This window comes from Maylandia zebra, linkage group LG15 (genome assembly GCF_041146795.1).
Source record: "Maylandia zebra isolate NMK-2024a linkage group LG15, Mzebra_GT3a, whole genome shotgun sequence".
Taxonomy (NCBI): Eukaryota; Metazoa; Chordata; class Actinopteri; order Cichliformes; family Cichlidae; genus Maylandia; species Maylandia zebra.
In genome coordinates this window covers 2981567-3001579 of record NC_135181.1, presented here as the reverse complement: position 1 = coordinate 3001579, position 20013 = coordinate 2981567, and the positions used below count along the sequence as shown (strand labels likewise).

The 20013-nt window shown below is 40.5% G+C and overlaps 1 protein-coding gene across 1 annotated transcript; it reads right to left on the bottom strand.

Annotated features, from left to right (window-relative positions):
• Nucleotides 1–79: 79 nt before the first annotated feature.
• On the bottom strand, nucleotides 80–18762 carry sptlc2b (serine palmitoyltransferase, long chain base subunit 2b). The gene is made up of 12 exons (XM_012916584.5): nucleotides 18471–18762; nucleotides 14501–14695; nucleotides 14104–14258; nucleotides 11493–11641; nucleotides 10952–11076; nucleotides 9524–9617; nucleotides 8824–8929; nucleotides 7358–7577; nucleotides 6874–7000; nucleotides 3818–3953; nucleotides 3523–3652; nucleotides 80–2412 (listed from the first exon to the last, which is right to left on the bottom strand). The coding sequence occupies exons 1-12, from the start codon at nucleotides 18612–18614 to the stop codon at nucleotides 2299–2301; spliced, it is 1695 nt and encodes a 564-aa protein (XP_012772038.2). The 5' UTR covers nucleotides 18615–18762; the 3' UTR covers nucleotides 80–2298.
• Nucleotides 18763–20013: the final 1251 nt, after the last annotated feature.

Sequence of the window (20013 nt, the reverse complement as noted above, 5' to 3'; positions counted from 1 at the left end):
GCCTTTGTAACGTATTCTTCGTGAGCTGTGCCTGCAGTCTGCGTGTGTGTGGTAAATAAACACAACGTCTTTCAAGAAGTTGATACAAAGAAAGTGATTTAATCTTTGCAGCACCGTTTCCAACAGCACGGTCAACAAACATCATGGCTTTATAAACTCCTTTAAGTGGTTTATCTCCAACCCAAATACGATTCCAAAAGGCAAAAGCAACAGATAAGTTTCCACTGGTCATTGCAAGCAAGTTTACAGGTATTGTAAGCAGCTGTGCATTTGAATCATTTCTGCAGACATTAAACCTGCAGTTTCAGTGAGGGGAAACCAGGCTGAGAAAAACAGCCGTGTTGCTGTTTGCAATTACATTTTTTTTTTTTTTTGCCTCCATGGACAGAAATGTGAAGACTTAACATACTGCACGGCCCTGCAGGAAACTGAGTTTTATGTCAGGGTGCATACAGATCATAATGAAGTGTTCCACATTTTATTGCTTGTTAACAGCAAATGCATCACCGATCTGTTAGTCAAACTATTTTTTTGTGTGTGAACACAGTACTGGAATGATACAGACGACAAAAAAAAAAAAAAAAAAAAAAAAAGTGACTAATGTATGATGGATGTACAGTTTAAAAGACCAGCAAATAGCAGTCACGCTGTGCTGAAATGCCCAAAACATTAAACACACACACACACACACACACACACACACACACACACACACACACACACACACACGTCTCTAAACTTGTGTTTCATCGAGTGTTTGCGGGAATTGGCCAGACGCTGGCCAGGTTTCTTACTGGCTACACTGACACTGCAGCTCAAATCAATAAAGTGATGGAACATAAACACACAAAAACAACACGCACTCAGATGAACAATGTTTGACAGTGGCTTGTAAAGCCACATGTTTGGGGTGACCTTACACAGTAATGTCGGACCAAAACAGAAAGTCAAAAAAACAAATGTGACACAAAAAGCAGGTTGATATGGAATGTCATTCCAGAGGATGATAACATCTGGTGAATGATAAAGTGGGGGAAGGGAAAAACCAAAAAGAAAACCCCAATGACATTTGGACTATAACCAAACAAACCTTACAGGTTTTCAGTGACTACGTCATCTGGACACAAAACGCCCGTCAGTAGTGCTGCACTGAAGTTAAGACATGTAGTCAAGTTGAAACACACTTTCCACTCAGATAATGGTTTCCACAAATAAAAAAATAAAAGAGATCGCTAACGATCGACAAACACATGTTAAATAAATAAAGTTGTCTGTATATCAGATGAGCCCTACATCGTCATGCATACAGCGTGCTCAGATTGGCGATTCTCATGAAAGCGCTTGAGTGAGAACGATTTCAGCAGGTGAGAAAGCAACAAACAAGATAGAAATCACATGTAGCTCATTAGCTTATAGAAATGTTAAAGACACAAGGCTCAAGTTTTTGAGTGCAGGTGTAAACCGTAAATAAAGCTGAAAAATATTTCTAGAAAATATGCAGTTAAAAAAAATCCTTTGTCTTCCTCTCTGGAATTCTTTCCCTGTTAAATGTTTTAATTTTGAATATCTGCTTTGCATTTTAACAGGAAGGCTAGAAAACATATCTATACATATACTTAGAACCTTTGGTTGGGTAAAAGAACCCAATAATCTCTCTGTTCAAGTAAAAGTGATTAGGATTAAAACAAAACAAAAGCAGATAAATACATATAGTATACACATGCTTATTCCCGTGAAATAATGCATCTCTCGCTGAGGTTTGGGATGCTACCCCAAGGCAGTATTACCAACATTGTGATAAATAATATTTACATATATGATCGTTTCCTATCGACTTCATCATAGCACGAGCTATGATCAGATTTCAAGAGTGCAAGAGCAGGAAGTCATGGCAGAGCTTCTTCTACCTTGCTCTGAGTTATTTGAATTACAAAGAAACACCACGCTGCTGCTGTTATTGCACAAATAAGATACACATTCAATGTGCGCACAAGAATAAGACTTTATGTTAGACAGATGCAGTCGCAATAAGTTAGGACAAACTGGAAGGCTCTGAATGGACTTTGTAACAACGGACACGGACGCATGTGGCTGATTTTGGTCGCGGTGAAGCTGTTGGGACTTTGGCTTTGAGTCCACTGGAGTTTGATGTGAACAAATATGGATAACATGAATGCAGACACTGGCTCAGACAAAAATACGTGGGGGCATAAGACTGATATCAGACGAGAAACGCTAAGAGAGGGGCCAGTGAGTTAGGAAAACACGCTCTGTGTGACAAGAAGAGGACGACGAGGCTCAGTCCTGAAGAAGACTCTCCTCGGACATCCACCCAAGCGAGGGAAGAGCCTGCTCACGTCTTGAGTATTTCAGCTGCAGGAGGTCGCCCACTTCACTGATGGCTTCCAATGCCTGACAAAGCAACAGGAAGAATGCAGTTAATCTCGATCCAAAATACAAGAAGAAAGCCACACAGTAAAAAAACAAAACAAAAAGACGGTACACATGCCAAAACTTAAGGGATTCAGCCAGACTGATAAGACTGGCTTTGATTTCTAACACGTCAGAGTGTTGAAGGAGGCGAGGAGTCCAAAAGCAAAGGTGAACAGAAGGCTCCCTGTATAAACCACAACTGAACACTTCTTTCCACCAGAGACTGTATCAGTGTTGCAACACACTGCAGGGCACCTGGAAACAATTTACCTTCCTCCTGACCTTTTTTCTGATTCCACGCTTTGCCTGGCTTTTCCAAAGACGGAAAAAACGGCTCCTAGAAGCTCTGCTACAAAGGCAGGCCTGATGCCGTTTAAACGGACTATTACAAATGGTGTTGACAAGCTTCCCAGTAAGATGAATGAAGTGTCTTTGGAGAGACAGAGCAGCTCAAATAAAAGTCTCTGCCTGAGTCACGCTGTAATCTTTAGAGACAGCTTGGCCCTTCTAGGTTCCTTTGAAATAAAAGGACATATTGGAAGCATTTATTATTCGACAGGCACGCTCACACATACATGGACTCGAACGCAAGGCACAAAAAGCTGTCAGTCAGCGGTCAGGCAGGCAGTTGATTAAAAGTGCAGGAATCCATGATCACCCACAGTGGATCAAAACAAACTCTTAAATCACATTGAGGATAAAATTAAGTCTTCAGCAATCAAATAGTCTATCCTGTAACAACAACTCTTGAACTGGCTTCAGTGGTGAAGGAGACCACTTAGAAGAGATCAGATGTGCCCCTCTCTTTACGTCTTTGATGATATTTAAGAACTTATTGGAAGCTGCAGATCAGAAGTGGCACTTTTGCAAAGCTCTGGTTTTAGGTCGTGCTTTACAAAGCAACATTGCAAACTGTTTTTAAAAGAGTGAACAATATTTTCAACTCAGTTTTGCACCAATTCTGCTTCCATGCGCACACAGATACGATTAACTTTTAGAGTAAAAACAGCCCATGCTGCAAGTATGAGTAAGGGGGGGGGGAGAAGATAAAAGTAAACTTTTGTGTTTCATGTTAGAAATGGGACTTACTGTATCGAGCATCTCTCTGGTGTGAGCGGCTGATACACAGAAGCGTGCTCTGGATTCGATGATGGGCGTCGCGGGAAAGCCGACGACCACTGTACCGATGTTCCTCTTCAGCATCTCCCGACCGAAGGCGCTGATAAGCAAAGGAAACTTAGACAAAGGGCAGTGTGCTGCTATTCATACGATGGATCTACGATTAATGTTCTCATTAAGTAAAAGGTTATATTAAAAACAGAGCATATGCTCTTGTGCAGCTATACCCCAAAAAAAATCTAAACAAACAAAATAAAAAACACACCCGATTTTGGCCGGCATGTAGAGCATCAGCGGTACAACGGGGGAGTCATCGTTGCCATAGATGATAAAGCCCATTTCGTGCAGTCTTCTGCGGAAGAAGGTGGTGTTCTGTGAAAGCTGTCGGAGGCGATCAGCACCTGGAAAAGGTAGACAGAGATCCAACTGGGCTTCAGAAGAGTTATTCACAATTTTGAGTCAATCTTTTGAGTCAGTTTACTCTTTACTCCCTGAGATTTCTTCCTCTTGAAGAAGTATCAACTGATTCTTCGCATTTTTGTCAAATTAAATATTATAATCTCTATTAAGTTAACTTTTTTGCAATTGGAGACCTCAAGTATTCACCAAGTAACATCTCCCGGCCTTGATTAAAGCCCCTCCACATCAATGGTGCAACCACACAGGTGTTTTCACTAAATCTGCCTGATAAGCCCTCTTCAGTACAAATTGTTCCTGATTGGCATCCCCCCACCCCTCACTCCCCATTGCACCTGTCAGAACAGGAAAACTTACACTTTTATGGCACTTTATTAGTACATGAACTTCAGTGATCTCACGCATTCCAGACAACCTGAGCAGACGTCTAATCAGCCAGAGTGAAAGCACCTGTGAGGGTGTGCTGCTCCTTTAAACCACACCGTTCTGGTTACTGGTGCTTGTAAGCTTCGTAAAATTTCATTATCTGCTCTTTTTCTGCAGCCAAGTGAAGAAAGCAGTGTGTACTTTACAGAGACCCCTCCCACCACCACTCATGACGTCTTTATTCCTCAATTTAGCTCGCTTTTGAGCACAACTGATCCAGAGTGAAATACGCAGTTGTGGTTCTAACAGCAAAACCATGTTAACAAAAACAAACAAACAAAAAAAGTACAAAACTCTCAAGAGGGCCACATTGTTTCCAGCCTTCTAGTTATTTGAAGACTAGCTTTGAAGTCAAACAGAACTCTAATATTTTATGGTCAAGAGGTCAACATCAATCATGTGTCAACCTGATACATGTTGTGGATTCACTCACTGAGTCTGTCTGAGCCTCCAGAGATAGCATCGTAACCCAACAAATAACCATATGGCACAAAGCGCCTGCCTGGCTGTGCTCAAGAATGGAGCAGAAACAGCAGCTTCAGAGCACTAAGAGACACAACAAAGTCTGACATTACACTTAACCACATGCTTCTTTTCCAGTCAGGGGATCCAAAGGTATCCACAGAAGAGTGGAAGATTCTTAAACCTCCTTATATACGGATGAAAGCTTTGTCTACATACATTTGATTAATATAAGCTTACAGGCTTTCAGCAACAACAACAGTTTCGCAGGCGGCTCAAATGTCACTCGTGACTTTGTGTCAGCGCCTGGATCTTCAAAGGGTTTCATTTCGAGGGCTGACGGGGCTGCAACCAATCAAACTGTAATAGTTACTGCTGCAATGCTGCAAGGTCAGCTGGTCTGGCCTACTCCTCTCAGACTAACTTACAGGAAAAGCTGATGACACTGTAGAAAGACAGTAACAAAAGTTAACACCAGATGTTTATTCCTATGCCTAATGAGTTTCATTTCATCTTATATCAGCATGTTTTGGAACTCCAAGTCAGTCAAGCCCTGTGAAGAGTAAAGGGGTCCCACCCTGCAAGAAAACAAGACCCTATCATCTATTTGTGTGTGTGTAGGAGAGTCCAGCAGAGTTTGATCTGCACAGACCTCTGGTCGCGAGCACCATGCTGCTTTGTACCCACAGCGTGAAGGAGCACAAACATATACAAAGAAACACACATCTGAAAGCCATAAAGGGGGAGAGGGGAGGGGCAGAATAAAGCCTTCCATCAGCCTGGACTGAACTGGACAAAAGAAAGGAACCGTTAACAACCAAATGGAAGAGCCACAATCACACAAAGTTCAGAGCCTGACCAACATATGTTGGTTTGCCAAATGTTCTCAGCTAACTTCAGACCAACACAGATATATTGCTATCAGTGTATATGTTGTCAAATATGCAACTGGGCTTGGGAAGAGTTCATTTAGAATCAACGTTGTAGGTGAGCTTATTATTAACTCAACATGTTGCAGCAGATAGCCACCCTCCTCGAGCCAAGACTTGTTCTCATTATTTTTAAAGAGAACATAATGCAGAAAAAAGTGCCTGTAGTAATCTGGTCTCATCACATGCTTTGTCCAGCAGAGCGCGCTCCAATCTCAATGTTTATAACACGTAGTACCATGGACAACTAATCTATATGTGTCTGATACTTTAAAATAAATAAATAAATACTGCATTTCTCAGTCCCTGATAAAATTCTGAGCCTAAAACTCCATCATCAGTAAGCCAACAGTTTTTAAACATATTTAGAAATCAGAATCAGAAGTGTCTTGTACTAAACTTTGCACCCCATGCTGCAGTCACACGTGACACTGTCAGATTGTTTCTTATATAATATGGGCATGTACCTGTGCAGCATTTACAGCACACCCAGAAAGCTGTAACACACACACGCACTTTGATAAAGTGGCCTGACACACCTTTATGTATAGGTAAATATTTACCAGTTAGCTAATAACACTGGCTTTTATCTCTTAGCTGTGATAAAATATAGACCGTATGAAGGAGTAGAAAAGCTGGCAAAGTTGATTAGAAATTAAATAAAAGCAATACCATAGTAACTTTGCATCCAATAACCCACCAATATGTCTGCAGAATAATATCTGAATGACTGGTCTATACTGCCATCTTGTGGTTAGGTCAAATAATAGCAGGAAAACTGACCACAAACACAAGGTTAAAATTTCAGTGATTTCTTAAGTGTTGCAACCAAAACAAAACTGCAGGGGGGAAACAAACAAAAAACCCCAAACCATACCAAAAACCATTTGTAATTAAAATTTTAAAGATTCAACTTTAATATTTGATTTGCCAGGCTAATTAACAAAACTTCTATTTGCAATTTGACCACCAAAATGTTTCTGCACAACAATAAATAAGCAGTTATCAGAAACAGTTTATGGATAAAAACACCGTCTACACTTCCCTTCCAGTATTCCAAACAGCTGTGAGCAGTTTTTCCACCTACCCAGTGTGGTCCCATCTTCTCCCATGATGATCTTCATAGAGGTGATTATCTGCTGGGCCACAGGAGGGGACATAGAGGTGGCATACATGGCGCTATGAGAGTGGCGGCGCAGATAGTCAATCAGCTCCTGACAGAATGCAATTACAGTGAGGGGGGGGGGGGAAAAAAGTATCACTAGGACAGTTGGGACATGATTTTTTTATTTTATTTTATTTTTAAACGTGGCATACTTGAGTTTTTCAAACTGTCGTTTCTAGCTCAAAATGAAAGCATACACTCAATCAGATCCTATCTTGTAAAACAGGAAGCTGAATTCTACTTTACCAGTAAACACTGTTGGCCAACACTGAATTAAGCAATTTAGGAGTTAGGAAACTACTCAACTATTGACTATGAGTAAGTGTCTCAATACTGTAATAACCATGAACCATTGCTTTGACTACTTCACATTGCACAGACTAGACTTAGCCTTCTGAAAACTAACCTTTTTGCCTCCAATATATCCCCCAGCAGCCCCAAAGCTTTTGGTGAATGTTCCCATCATGATGTCAACATCTTTGGAATCCAGGCCAAAGTAGTCCACCACTCCCCTGCCATTAGGGCCCAGGGCGCCGATACTGTGAGCCTCGTCCAGGTACAGGTAGGCCTTGTAGCGCTTCTTCAGAGCTATGACCTCCGGCAGGCGTACGATGGACCCCTCCATACTTCAGGATTATGAAAAAAAAAAAAAGAAGAAGAAAGAAACTAAATTAAACGTCTGCAACAAACCTAAAGCCATTATTAACAAACACCCACAATCTGAACCAAAGCACCAGAAGGCTGCTGTGTAAAGCAGTTGACATTAAAAGGTACATGCCTAACACTTGCAGGGCTGTTTATGCATAGGTGAGTACAGTCTATTTTAGCAACATAAGGTTTAACTCTAGAAATCCCTGTGGAAATGAAACTCCATTAACATTGCATCAGTAAAGGGCACTGACTCTTTCAGGCAGTTGGTCTGAGAACTATATTGATCAACAGGATTGATTGTCCTTATAGTAAATCCCTTCAAAGAACAAGGAATTAGGGGTGCAACGATACACAAAATTCACGGTTCGGTTCGGTACTTTGGTGATACAAAAAAAAAATGTTCATGCCTTTTTAATTTATCATTTATTAAAATTATAAATATATATTTTAACTCAAAAGTACAGTTTTTAAATTTAATGTTGCTGAAACAACAAAATAAATCTGATCGAGGAATCACTCATCTTTGGAAAAGAGAGTTTATTACAGAGAAATGTCTCTTTCCAAAATAAAAGCTATACTATACACTTCTTCTGGGCTATATTCTCAGCAGCATATTAAACATATCAGGTCCCCATTAGGAGAATTATGTGCTAACGGCTGTCTAAATGACTCGGGTAAAGTTTGTAGCATGCGTGCTTGTTGTTTTTGTCTTCCACTTGTCTTTGCACTAGGATGCTGTCGGAGTAAATGTGCAGTCATATTCATTGTGTTCCCACAGACAGACAGCTGCTATGTTGCTCAAAGACCGATCAACCAGCTCACATGGACAGATATCCATGTTAGTCCCACACCACCCAAAAAAAGAAGCTGTGGTTGAAGAAGCTAACATATTAAACTACCAATCTGCTAACACCACCTATGTGTCATGATATCAGAAGTGGCTAATTGTTATCTCTTTGGGTGCAGCTGTCTGCCTTGGCTAGTGGCAGATGGTCATGTAACAACTTACACCCAACCACAGTAGTATAGTCATAAAATATTAATAATTAATTTGATTTGAAGTATTTATGAGGTTGAAATGACTAAGTATACATTACCAGCTCACACAGCATATAATCTATGCTAATTCGTTAAGGCAGTACATTATTTCGTTTAGGCAAGTGTAATGCTTTAGAATAGTATTTTATCGTGCTGAAAAACCACAAAAACTGCTGTCTGCACCTGTAGATGCCCTCCACCACAATAAGAATTTTCTTCCAGGGTCGGTGGGTTCTCGGCTGCCCGTGCACGATGGCATCTCTCAGTAGCTTCTCAAGGCTTTGCATGTCTACAACACAAAGGAGTTTGTGAATAAATGTTTGTTTTAGGTTACTCGTTAAATCACTGACAGTAAGAAAAGCCAAGTAATGAAAAGACAAGCAAATTTAAGGATTAACATTTTCCCAACAGAAATATGAGACCTGTGTTAAATGGATGAACAACTCTGTCAATATTTCATGATCACAGAGCATTTTCTCAGAAGCCACACAGCTTGGTTCCTGCCTGCTGACTACACGTCATGATCTCAGGTGTGTGTGTGTGTGTCATGTTTTTATCCTGAGCCGAAAAATAACCACACCCTATAATGTGTTATTTAGCACTGGAAACAATACAGTCAATGTATAACTGCAGACGTGAGTAAGCAAGTGTCCAAAAAAATAGTTTGGATTTTATAAAAGCAGCATGCTGAAATGTACGCACACACCCACGCTGAATGTCTTTGCTATCCTTTTGACTTAACGGGAATTATTGTTAATTGTTGCATAGAGTTGAAAGATCCATTCTAATCCTTTGTCTCCAGTGTAATGTCAAGCTTTGGGTGTAACGCAAAATACAGCTCAACTGCTTGCAGGTCAGAGGTTTAAAACTGGAAGTCACTCACTGTTGTGTTTGAAGACCCGAATCGTGGAGCCCGACAGACGAGCACCCAGCACCAGCGACGTATGATTCAGCTCATCGCTCAGGATGAGGCAACCCTACAACGGCAAACAGAAATGAATTTTTCAAATGAAAGCGACAAAGTTTACACATTTTCACGTAACTTTAGCAGCTCACCAAGTAGCCAGAACAGCAGAACGCCATCATTTCTCCAGAAATGTATATAGCTCAGAATTTAAAGAACTATCTTCGCTCATCCTTGTTTAGGGATGGATCTATTGTTATTTAGGTTACACTTAAGGTAAGCCTTTAGTACAAGAGGCAAATATTACAAGAAGAAGAAGTCGCGTAACTGACACACTATGCCTGCCAATGTGAATTTTTATTACATTGAAGAGTGAATTAAATATGACAGATAAAAAATGGATCGATAATTGTTAAGTTCATACAGATTGAAAGCAAAAAAGACATCATTAAAAGCAATACCAACCCGTTTAAAAAACAAACAAACCGAAAACAGATAACATAGCAAAATGGCAGCCTGCCCAGCTCTTAAAATCAACACGCCCAAACGGTCAAATAAAAGTTCCTCTAGCCAATGAAAACCCGAGTTCGTTACAACATCACACTATGAGGACAAGGATGTGAGCTAGTAGAAACGTGACAACCACAGTTAAGAATTTATTAATGTTTATGACCAGAGCAGTCTGATTAAATGTCAGTCTCGATGTTGTTCCCTTTCCCACGTTTGTCATTAATGGTCATAAAGACGTATGCTCTGACTCACAAGGTGCAGTGACACGCGCCTATCAGCACAGGTTTCTACCTCCCCACCAGCTACAGAAGAAAAGCATCACGGCTGGAACAACAGGAATTCCAACACTCAGATGTTTTGAAAACTTTCCCAGAAACTAACGGGTTTTAGAACAACCTGAACTCTACAAGCGTGGCTATCCATCTGAAAAAAATACCCTGTTTTTGTTTGTTGTTGTTGTTGTTTTTTTTTTTTAATCCTATCCCCTCTGGCAGCCTCTGCAATCTGAATTATGATCTGAATGCATGATTGTGCCAAACACATTTTGGTTTTCCCACCAACACAACACCCCAGGCCCCACACCCAGAGACCCCGATTAAACCTGTTTGACCAGGATGTATTATGAATGGAGTGATTTTTTTCCAACTGTTTTGGCAAGGCCTTTGTAAAGTATTTAGTTTTACATTTATAAGTGACATTGGGCAGTAGCTCTGTGGGAGGGCAGGATCTTCGCCTGGTATCCAGTAAGTATCCCATTTTCACTTTATACAGGAAGAGGTGGGTTTCCTCAGCAGAAATTGCTGTTACCAACACTCACAAAGGGCTCAACGTGATAACATACGTACAGACTCAGATGAATACATTTGAGTGACAATGGAAGTGAATGAAATTCCTCACCTTCCCCATGAGAGCAGGAATATTCATGGAATTGGTTGCAAAACCCATGCCAAAGGCCATGGCTGACTCAACTCCCAGAAACCTGGCAACCAATTGCTCCATTTCCTCGTGGATGTCCAAGTTTCCTGAAAAATCACAGCAGCTCTTCAGGTTCCTCTAATATTTAAATTACAGACTTTTCTCTAAGTCACGCTGCCTTTTCTATCATATCGGTGAAGTCAGTCCATTTCCCTTAAGCTACACCCCCCCCAAAAAAAGTAAAGAAAAAAAGAGAAAAAGAGAGCAGCATACTAGGTGCTGAACTGTAAAAGGATTTGAATTTCAAAGCTCCCATCACAGATTATTATTTCAGCACTTGAGCTGTGGCTACTGATGCATCCTGAAAGTGAAAACAAATGTGGAGCAGCGGTTTAAGTGGAAGTGGAGAGTCTGGGCAATTCCACTTTTACTCATAGTGGAAAAAAGCATCCTTGAAGGATGACGAATCACAAGAAGGATTTCACAGACCAAATGTCAACATTCAAAAGATTTCACCCCTTACCCATCTCACAGCGAGTGCTGCCCACTCCCACTCCATACATTTTGGTGACCTCGAGAGCAGCATCGGCACAAGCTCCGGTGTTCTCAGCGAAGCCGAGGTAGTTGTATGAGCCCATGTTGATAACGTCCTTCACCACTTTGCCTGTATGCCTGACGGGAAGAGACAGAAAATTGGGTTTTAAAAAAAGTTGTTTCTTTAACCTTGTTTGCTCATTTTGCAATGCAAATCTTTTTTAGTGTTTACATTTCAGCTTCCAATGTTATCATGCGCATTGGAACAATAAACTTATGTTATCAATAGAATTTGGCAGGTATGCTGCATTTTTTAAAACAATAGATACTAATCAGAGAAATATTTTTAAAGAATGATAGTCTTTAAAATAAGCAGAGCAGTTTATTGACAGCTACTGAACTAAATTCAGTAGCTGTCAATAAACTTTTCAACTCTTTAATTACAGATCACTTAACATTATAAAGACCCTACTGTACCCTATTGTAGGTAGCATGTGCTAGCTCGTGCTACCTACAATAGGGAGAAATAACAACATCCCCTTTAACAGAAAGAAACTTAGAGCAGAGCCGGACTTTATGAACAAAAGTATTGGGCCACACCTGTTTTCAGCCCTACTGCCAAATGCCGTACACACCTGGCTTTGCAGTCTGCCTTCACAAACTTTTGTGATATAATCAGTCATTCTAAAGAGCTCACTGAATTCCAGCATGGCACTGTGACAGGATGCCACCTTTGCAACAAGTCAGTTCATGAAAGTTTTCCCTCCCAGACATTTCATGAGCAGCTGTAAGTGGCATTATTGCAAAATGGAAGCATTTAGGAACCACAACAACTCAGCTACAAAGCAGTGGACCTTTTAAAGTTACGGTGGATCGTAGGTAGAGCTGGGCGATAGAACGATAACGATATGTATTGCGAAATAACTTTTCTATCGAGGAAACGTTAAACTATTGCGATAGGCCTCATCTCTCTTGTCCTCTTTAAAAAAAAAAAAAAAAAAAGGAACAACAGCCAATCCAAATTAAGTAGCGCAGAGCCGAACCAATCACAGCCGCAGCGTCACGTGACTTGTTACGTGCCGCACATGTGTATTTGTTTGGGAAGCAGCCAGCGGTAATGGAGGAAATGACTGACTAGAGAAAAATCAACCGAGCGTGACCGAAGAGAAAACAGATGATGGTTCCAATGCCGGAGAGATTGTCGAACGGAAGAGCCATAGAAGTTCTGTAGTGTGAAGGTATTTCGGCTATTTCAAGTCTGACAAAAACAGAGCAGCGCCCACTGTAAATTGTGCCGAAAGCAAGTCTGGAAATACAATAAACCAGTGCATGCTCAATCTCTGACTGGAAGCGCTAATTCGTCATTTGGCTTTTGTCAGACTAAAGTAACTGTTAAAACTGTTTGAAAAGCTCAGCTATACAACAAGGAGAGATTGAGAATTTCCTTTTAGTTCTCAGTTTATTTGATATTGACAAAAGTTAGTCAATTTTGTCTGTTCTTCTGTAAAACAAACTAAGATTTATTTTTAGAATTAATATTTTGTTTCTAAGTGGAATTGACAATTTAGTCTGTTTCATTTGTTCTATTTTGAAACTTAAACGCTTTAGCGGCTGCCTTTTGTGTAGTTTGCAATATTTGCCTTTATTTATCTGAAAAAGTCTCATGTTCCTTAAGTACATCTACCCTGTTGAACTTATTATGGGAAATAAATATTTAAATAAAAACAAGCTGCTGATTATTTCACATTTTACTTGTGAGCAACGGCACAGTCTTACAAATAGTTATTTGGCTTATATTGTGATAGATATCGTTATCGCCTGAAATGAAAAGAACATATCGTGATATGAAAAAATCTTATATCGCCCAGCTCTAATCGTAGGTAAAAGTCGCCAAAGCTCTGCAGACTCATTAACTACAGAATTCCAAACCTCCTCTGGCATTAACATCAGCACAAAAACTGTATGCCGAGAGATTCCTGGCAGAACAGGAATCTGTTTGTATTTAAAGTTTTACAGAAGTAAGCTGCTCTTTTAGGGCACTGAGCTAAAGCACTCTGAACGCCCTTGAAGTAAACACAGAAATAAAAATGATCAACTCACTCATCTAATTTGGTTCGTCATTATCGTCTAATCATATTTTCCTAAATAGTACCTCTGGAAATCTACAGGTGTAAGGGAAATACATTTGAGGCTTTAAAGGACCGACTGCCAGTTTGCTTTGGGATGTCAGCATGTTCAGGGATGATTTCTCTTTCATACTTTACTGTAATGAGTTGTGTAGGGTGTATCTTAGGACATCATGTGACAGAAAGCAGTGGTTTCAACATAACCACGTGAATCATGCCTTGCATCACTCACTATCAGAAACACAAGGTCAGTAAACTGTGAGTGTAAATCAGTGACACAGAAATACACACCTCGGAGAGACTACGTCACTCTCATTATCAGAACTGCAAGGTCAGTGACTTAAAGTGCATGTTAATGGAACAGACACACACACCTCTCAGGGGAGTAATGACCTTCGTGTGAAACACCTCTATTCAAAATAAACACATGGAGACAAAGAACCACAAAAACAACACAAAAAACAAGCGACTTACTCAAACGTCCAGTTGTAGTCGTGAGTTACTCTCTCTACCAAGTCCACCTTGGCACCAGGAACACTGCAGATAGGGCGGTTCCAGTTGTCTCGGATCCGCATGTACAAATTCCTGGTGTAAAAGTTTTCAAAATCCTGATAGAGGGGGACAAAATCCTGCAGAAAGAAAGCGAGAAAGTGCAGACGATTTCTAACATAATCTTGACAGTTTAAATTAGGAGCAATCTCTGAACCAGATGTAAAACAACATAACATGAACACCAACTCATCAAATATCCAAAATTCAAACATAAAACATGTTGCAATAAAAGTAGGACGACTAGATTATTTTCTCTTGTTTGGAATTTGTCCCCTGAATTTGTCTTGTATGTGAAAAACTTCAGTATACACTTCATTACCTTCTGCTCGTCTCTCTCACGGGCCACATGGCACTTTTCAATGTCCCAGTGTCTAAGGAAGTCTCTGAGGTAGCCAAAGATGGTGAGGATACCGTAGCCCATGTAGGTGAGCACAGCAACCCATAGAGGAGTCTCCTCGAAGGATTCCACAAATGGTTTCTTGTACAAGCTGGAATTATGGGGGACATTTTGGTTCTGGAAGTCAACAAAAAACAAAACAAAAGGTTAGAATCTCAATTTCAATTAACAAGTGAAATTTAAACATCTTTGTGCAGATTCAACCAGCCAATCTGAGTGTGAGATATAGATTTAAGACCATTTCCGCATCTCGCCAGATCTGTTCACTTACTACTACTATACAAGAACTCCAAAACACAGCGGTCACTCCGGTTTAAGCTGGAGTTTGAGTTTGTCTTGCAAAGACTGTCAGAAAGCTAAAAGTTACACAATAAGCACATATATTCGTGGACACTGAGGCATTCCTGTGTCACTGCAGCCCCCCCCAGCCCATTCCCTCTAGGGCTCTGAGTCACTGAGCTTTATGAATAGTTATATTGATCTTGGATTGTGAGGTGATATAAATGTGGTCATAGATTGGTGGAGCAGCACAACATTGAAAAAAATAATAATAAAAAAGCTTGGGTATTAGATTTTTTTGGTAACAGTAAACCGATGAGGGCAGTTACTCATTACATTGCTCTGCCCTGCAGCTTAGCAGCCATATCGCATATGACCAGTCATGCCTCTCCGAGAAACACCTTTGAGCTTATGACCAGGAGAGAAGCGTGCATGTGTGTGCACAGGGTGTGTAACTAAACCCAACCACACAGGTAAAGGTTCACTGAAACAGCACTGAGAGAATAGCACTCGGGCAGCCATGTTTTCTGAAAGCAGTGAGCACAAAACAGTCCTGTTCAAGTGCACTGTTCAAACAGACTGTTGCATACCGATGGCAGCCAACAAGACTAGATGTAGTTTGCCTGGCTTCAGATTTACTCTGTTTAAAAATAAAATAAAAACTACACCAGAGGTCCCATTTGTTTATAGACGAGCATCACTGAAACTGCACCCAGAGAAACAGCCAAAAAACAACCCTTTATGTTTGCTCTTTCTCATGCTTCCTCTGCAGTTCAGCAGATCATATTACACTGTATACATAATAAGAGCAGCTCTTGGTGTACGGTTCACATCAGACACAACAAATTATGTCTAATTGTCAGCTGAAAGGATCTTTCACTCTGCAAGCTCAAATCCTTCTTCCAACCATTTTTTGATAAACTTGCCATACGTGATTATTGATCCGTCATTGAAATCCAGTCTTTACTGTAAAATGTGTTAAATACTGCACTCGATCAACAGGGAACACTCATTTCAACTAGCTGACTGAAGGAAACAGTTTAAAAAACAAAACAGTGCTGCTAAAAGAGAGAAATTATTAACAGCCCTATTCCTCCATCAAACACAGGTCTCACCAGGAAGCAACAACAAATTCAAGGCCTTATCAACAGCAAGCAGAGTGCCCAATCAAAGCAGGCACAGGAGAACGCTTTTTCACCATTTACAGCAATTCCAGTTTAAGTGTAAATACCATGTATAACAATGACCAAGGCCAATCACCCAGTTTGACATTGCCAAATAAAATTAAAGAGGTCCTAATGTGCGCATTTCTAGCTCCAGGTTTCTTTTTTTTGGGACTCCATCAGCTTTTACTTTTTGCCTTAAACCAGCTCATTACAGGCCCCGCCCTCATAAACTGAAGGTTTGAGGAGCAGGTGGGTAGGGCAGCAGTCAGCCTCGTGTCCCTAAGATGACCATATTCGCTACCAGTGACTCACACAGAGGCAAGAGTAGGAAAAAGAAACTTTTCTAAACTGATCTTTTGGTTCACAGCCTTTACCGCCACATACATTCATTTCATTATTTGCAACTTTGACGATGTTAAAACGAGCGTCTATATATATCTTTAAGGATTAAGCTGTTAATATAGCCACAAAATCTGGATCTAGTAATGTAAATGCATTAGTGTTGAAATCAGCATTCTGAATGCTGTTGGATTAATGCTGTCTCCCTTCTGTGTTTAATTTAAACAAGCTAAAAACAACAAACACAAGGCAGACCTCCACTACCACAAAAAAACAAAAAAACAAAAACACTTTCAAAAAGAGTTCTTTTCTTTTCTTTTTGTGGGTTTCATTCCTGCCTTGGGAATGAAAGGGAAGGACCCCACCCTTCACAGCCTGAAGACATTCCTCTCCTGCTCAAGTGTCATGTGAAAGTAGTGGTGTCCTTCTCTCCCAGGATACTGATAGGTTTCTGTGGTAATAACTCCGCAGGACCTCAGTCGTCTCATACTGGGGTCAGCGCAAACAAAGGCCTGTCTGATTTCACCTGGCACAGGTGCAATATACACACAAGAGGTGAAAAACAACAGAGTGTAAAGTTACAGAAAAAAGTCTCCACTGCAGTCAGGCCTGATCAGGTGGCATGCTCCCCTTGACAGCATAAGTATATGTAGCCTATACAGCGCAGTAAAACCCAATACAAGGTAGAATCACAGTAGTGACTTTCTAGATTGGAATATGTTAAAGAGAAATGCTTATTTAAAAATAAAAAGTACGTACAAGTTAATTTTAACTTAAACAGCTAGCTTGAGGTTTATAGTATTAGGCCTAAAAGTGTAGACTGTATGAGATCACCAGAGAATGCATTTCCTGAAGAAACTGCAGTGTGAATGCTGATAGCTGAATGTTTTGAGCTGAAATGTAATGTCATATTGAATGAGCTGAAATAGGCCGAATCATTCACCTGAAGGCTAAAATGTAGAACAGTTAAGAGCTAAAGTTCACACAGAAGTAGTTTCAAAATTGGAAAGTAGCTGAACATCTTTAAAATTGAGATGAGAAAAAGCTGACCAATACCAAAAGAAATTTAGAATCACAAAACATCTGAATGAATATTGAAAGTTCATATTCTTTAAATCACTGAAATGTGGGGAGAATCCACTACAGACACACAACAGTGTGTTCGTTATGCTCCTGCTGTCATAAATGTGGCCACAGGAGCAATTTAAAAAGTGGAGTCTTTCCTGCTGTTGAGACAAACTAACTAAAAATACAACACAGTATGTCTCTATGGGTTGGTTAGAAGTTACTCCCTTCACTTGCATCCACAGTTTAAAAAGGTTACATGTGTTAGTTTTGAAAGATGCATTGTTGATAACTGTAGACCAAACTCTGTGGACACAGCAGCAGTTGAAAGAGAAGACTTTAAGGTGCATCTTTTGATCTATGCCACTCTGGCATTTGGCTTTTCTCACTGTAATTGCCAACATTCCATAGACACCCATTATAAACTCTGAAACGGGTGAAAAAAAAAACATTAAACTCAAACTTTGAACACCACAGACACCATTCAAACTTTGTGTCTGTAGGTCAACGTATGTGGAAGTAGTTTAGAGATGAAAGATGAGTAAGTTGAAAGAAGATTTGAACAGTCTCCCCCACTGAAATACATTATAAATATTTGTTGAATAAAGTTGAATAATTTGAAAATATAAAAGTTAGAAATGAGGGAAAATACCAGCAGTAATGTCCAAAAGAAGAGGAATCTAACGGTGGTTTACAGTTTTTTTCTATGCTGAATGGCGCTGAAGGAGAAAGCGTAAAACAAACGTACGGAATATGAAATAATAACAATAATAATAAAGACGTGAACCAACTGCCCAGACTTCAGTCTTGGCTAATTTCATTGACATGGCAGCTAACTCGTGAGGTCACAGTCATATGGCAGCTACTCACACTCACATGCCTGCTGTGGAAACACACTCCCTCACAGGAGTATGTGGCCACAGTACAAACAGAAGTAATACAAACGAACGGCTCACAGGCTAACACTAACAGGATTAATTCAAACTATGCTGAAGAGCTGTTTGTATATGAATGTGCCCTAGCAGTTGACGGTTGGGCCTTACCTTGTCTCTGGGGCGGCGATACTTCTGTGGCTGTTCAAACAGAGAGTGATCCTTCACGAAGCCATTTTTACTGGCCTTTTTACCATTCGAGGTCCGGTGACAAATGTCCCCGTTTAGCAGCTTACTCGTAGCACTTTCCGTCATCTTCGTCGACCGGCTAAACCTATAAATTTCCCGGTTTGACGTAGCTTAACTTGGGTAACGTTATCGTGAAGTATGAGCTGAAGAAGAAGACGCTATTCAACGCCCACTATGAACCATGAAGACACGAGACTGCCGGAAATCCCCGCCCCTCAATGGTGTTATTGGCCAATGCGGTTACTCCAGGACAAAGATCGTCTATTTAAGTCAAAAAATATTGTTCCTATCGTTTAAACAAAACAATGAACGATAAAATACACACACACACACACACACACACACACACACACACACACACACACACACACACATATATGGTGGTGTGTGTGTGTGTGTGTGAGAAATAGAGAGACAGAGAGAGAGAAGAGAGAAACGACTGTCACTGCTTATATACATTTCCTGCTATGTCTTACGTAACAGCTGCTGTTCAAATAACAAGAAAAGTGATGATAACTAATTTGGGGTCTTGGATTCATTGCAATTAGCACTTGTCACGATTCTCCCAATTTTTAGGCAAACAATTTGCCATTAAGCTCAGGAAACATAATCTGCAAATTTCGTGGCGGGATTTAACAACGTGATGACATTGCGTTTTATTAGGAACAGTGTGAGAGCTTTTACTCTACTCCTCCCTCCCTCTCTGCTAGGCCCACCCTCTCGTTAGCGTTGGACGTCCTAAAGCCCGGGCCTTGGAAATAACCCAGAATAACCTTCGCTTGGGCGTCAACTGAACACCTTTTTCCGCTGACGTTTTTATGTGCCGAGAAGATACAAAACAATGCGTCACTGTGTATACTGTGCAATAAATTAATTCCACTATTAACGCCTTAATTACGTATTACTTCATGGGAGAAACACTGCCATGGACCATATTTGAAGTACACAGGCAGGGAAGAGATCTCTGTTGTGAAAGCGTGCAGCAACAATGGCATTTCCTGGACACACAGCCAGGGTTTTGTGGTGGACCTCCTTGTTGTACTTCCTGTTCTTTTCCTGTTTGGTACATGTCTAGTGGGGAAACGTGCCTGGCTGTCAGCACACAGTGCTGGATAATATGTGACTGTTTGTACAATCCTCCTGCTGTAAAGCAGCATTACGCTCCTTTCTGGGTCCATCATTTGCATGTATTTGTTTGGTTGCTGGAGGAATATTTCATGTGAACAGGGCTGTTCAGACTCTTTAAAAACCCATTCCCACTTTTAGCCTCCTAGATGGCACTGTTGTGCTATGGAAAGGTTGAGCCCCATCTGTTCCCGTACCTGCAGTCAGAGGTTATATGCTGGTGCTGTCGGTCAAATATAGTTCAGAGTTAAGCGGCATCGGCGTGTTGCTTCGGTGTCACATCCGCAATTAAGACACTGATGATAAAATCTGATGATTTAATTCTCTAATCAATGGTCAG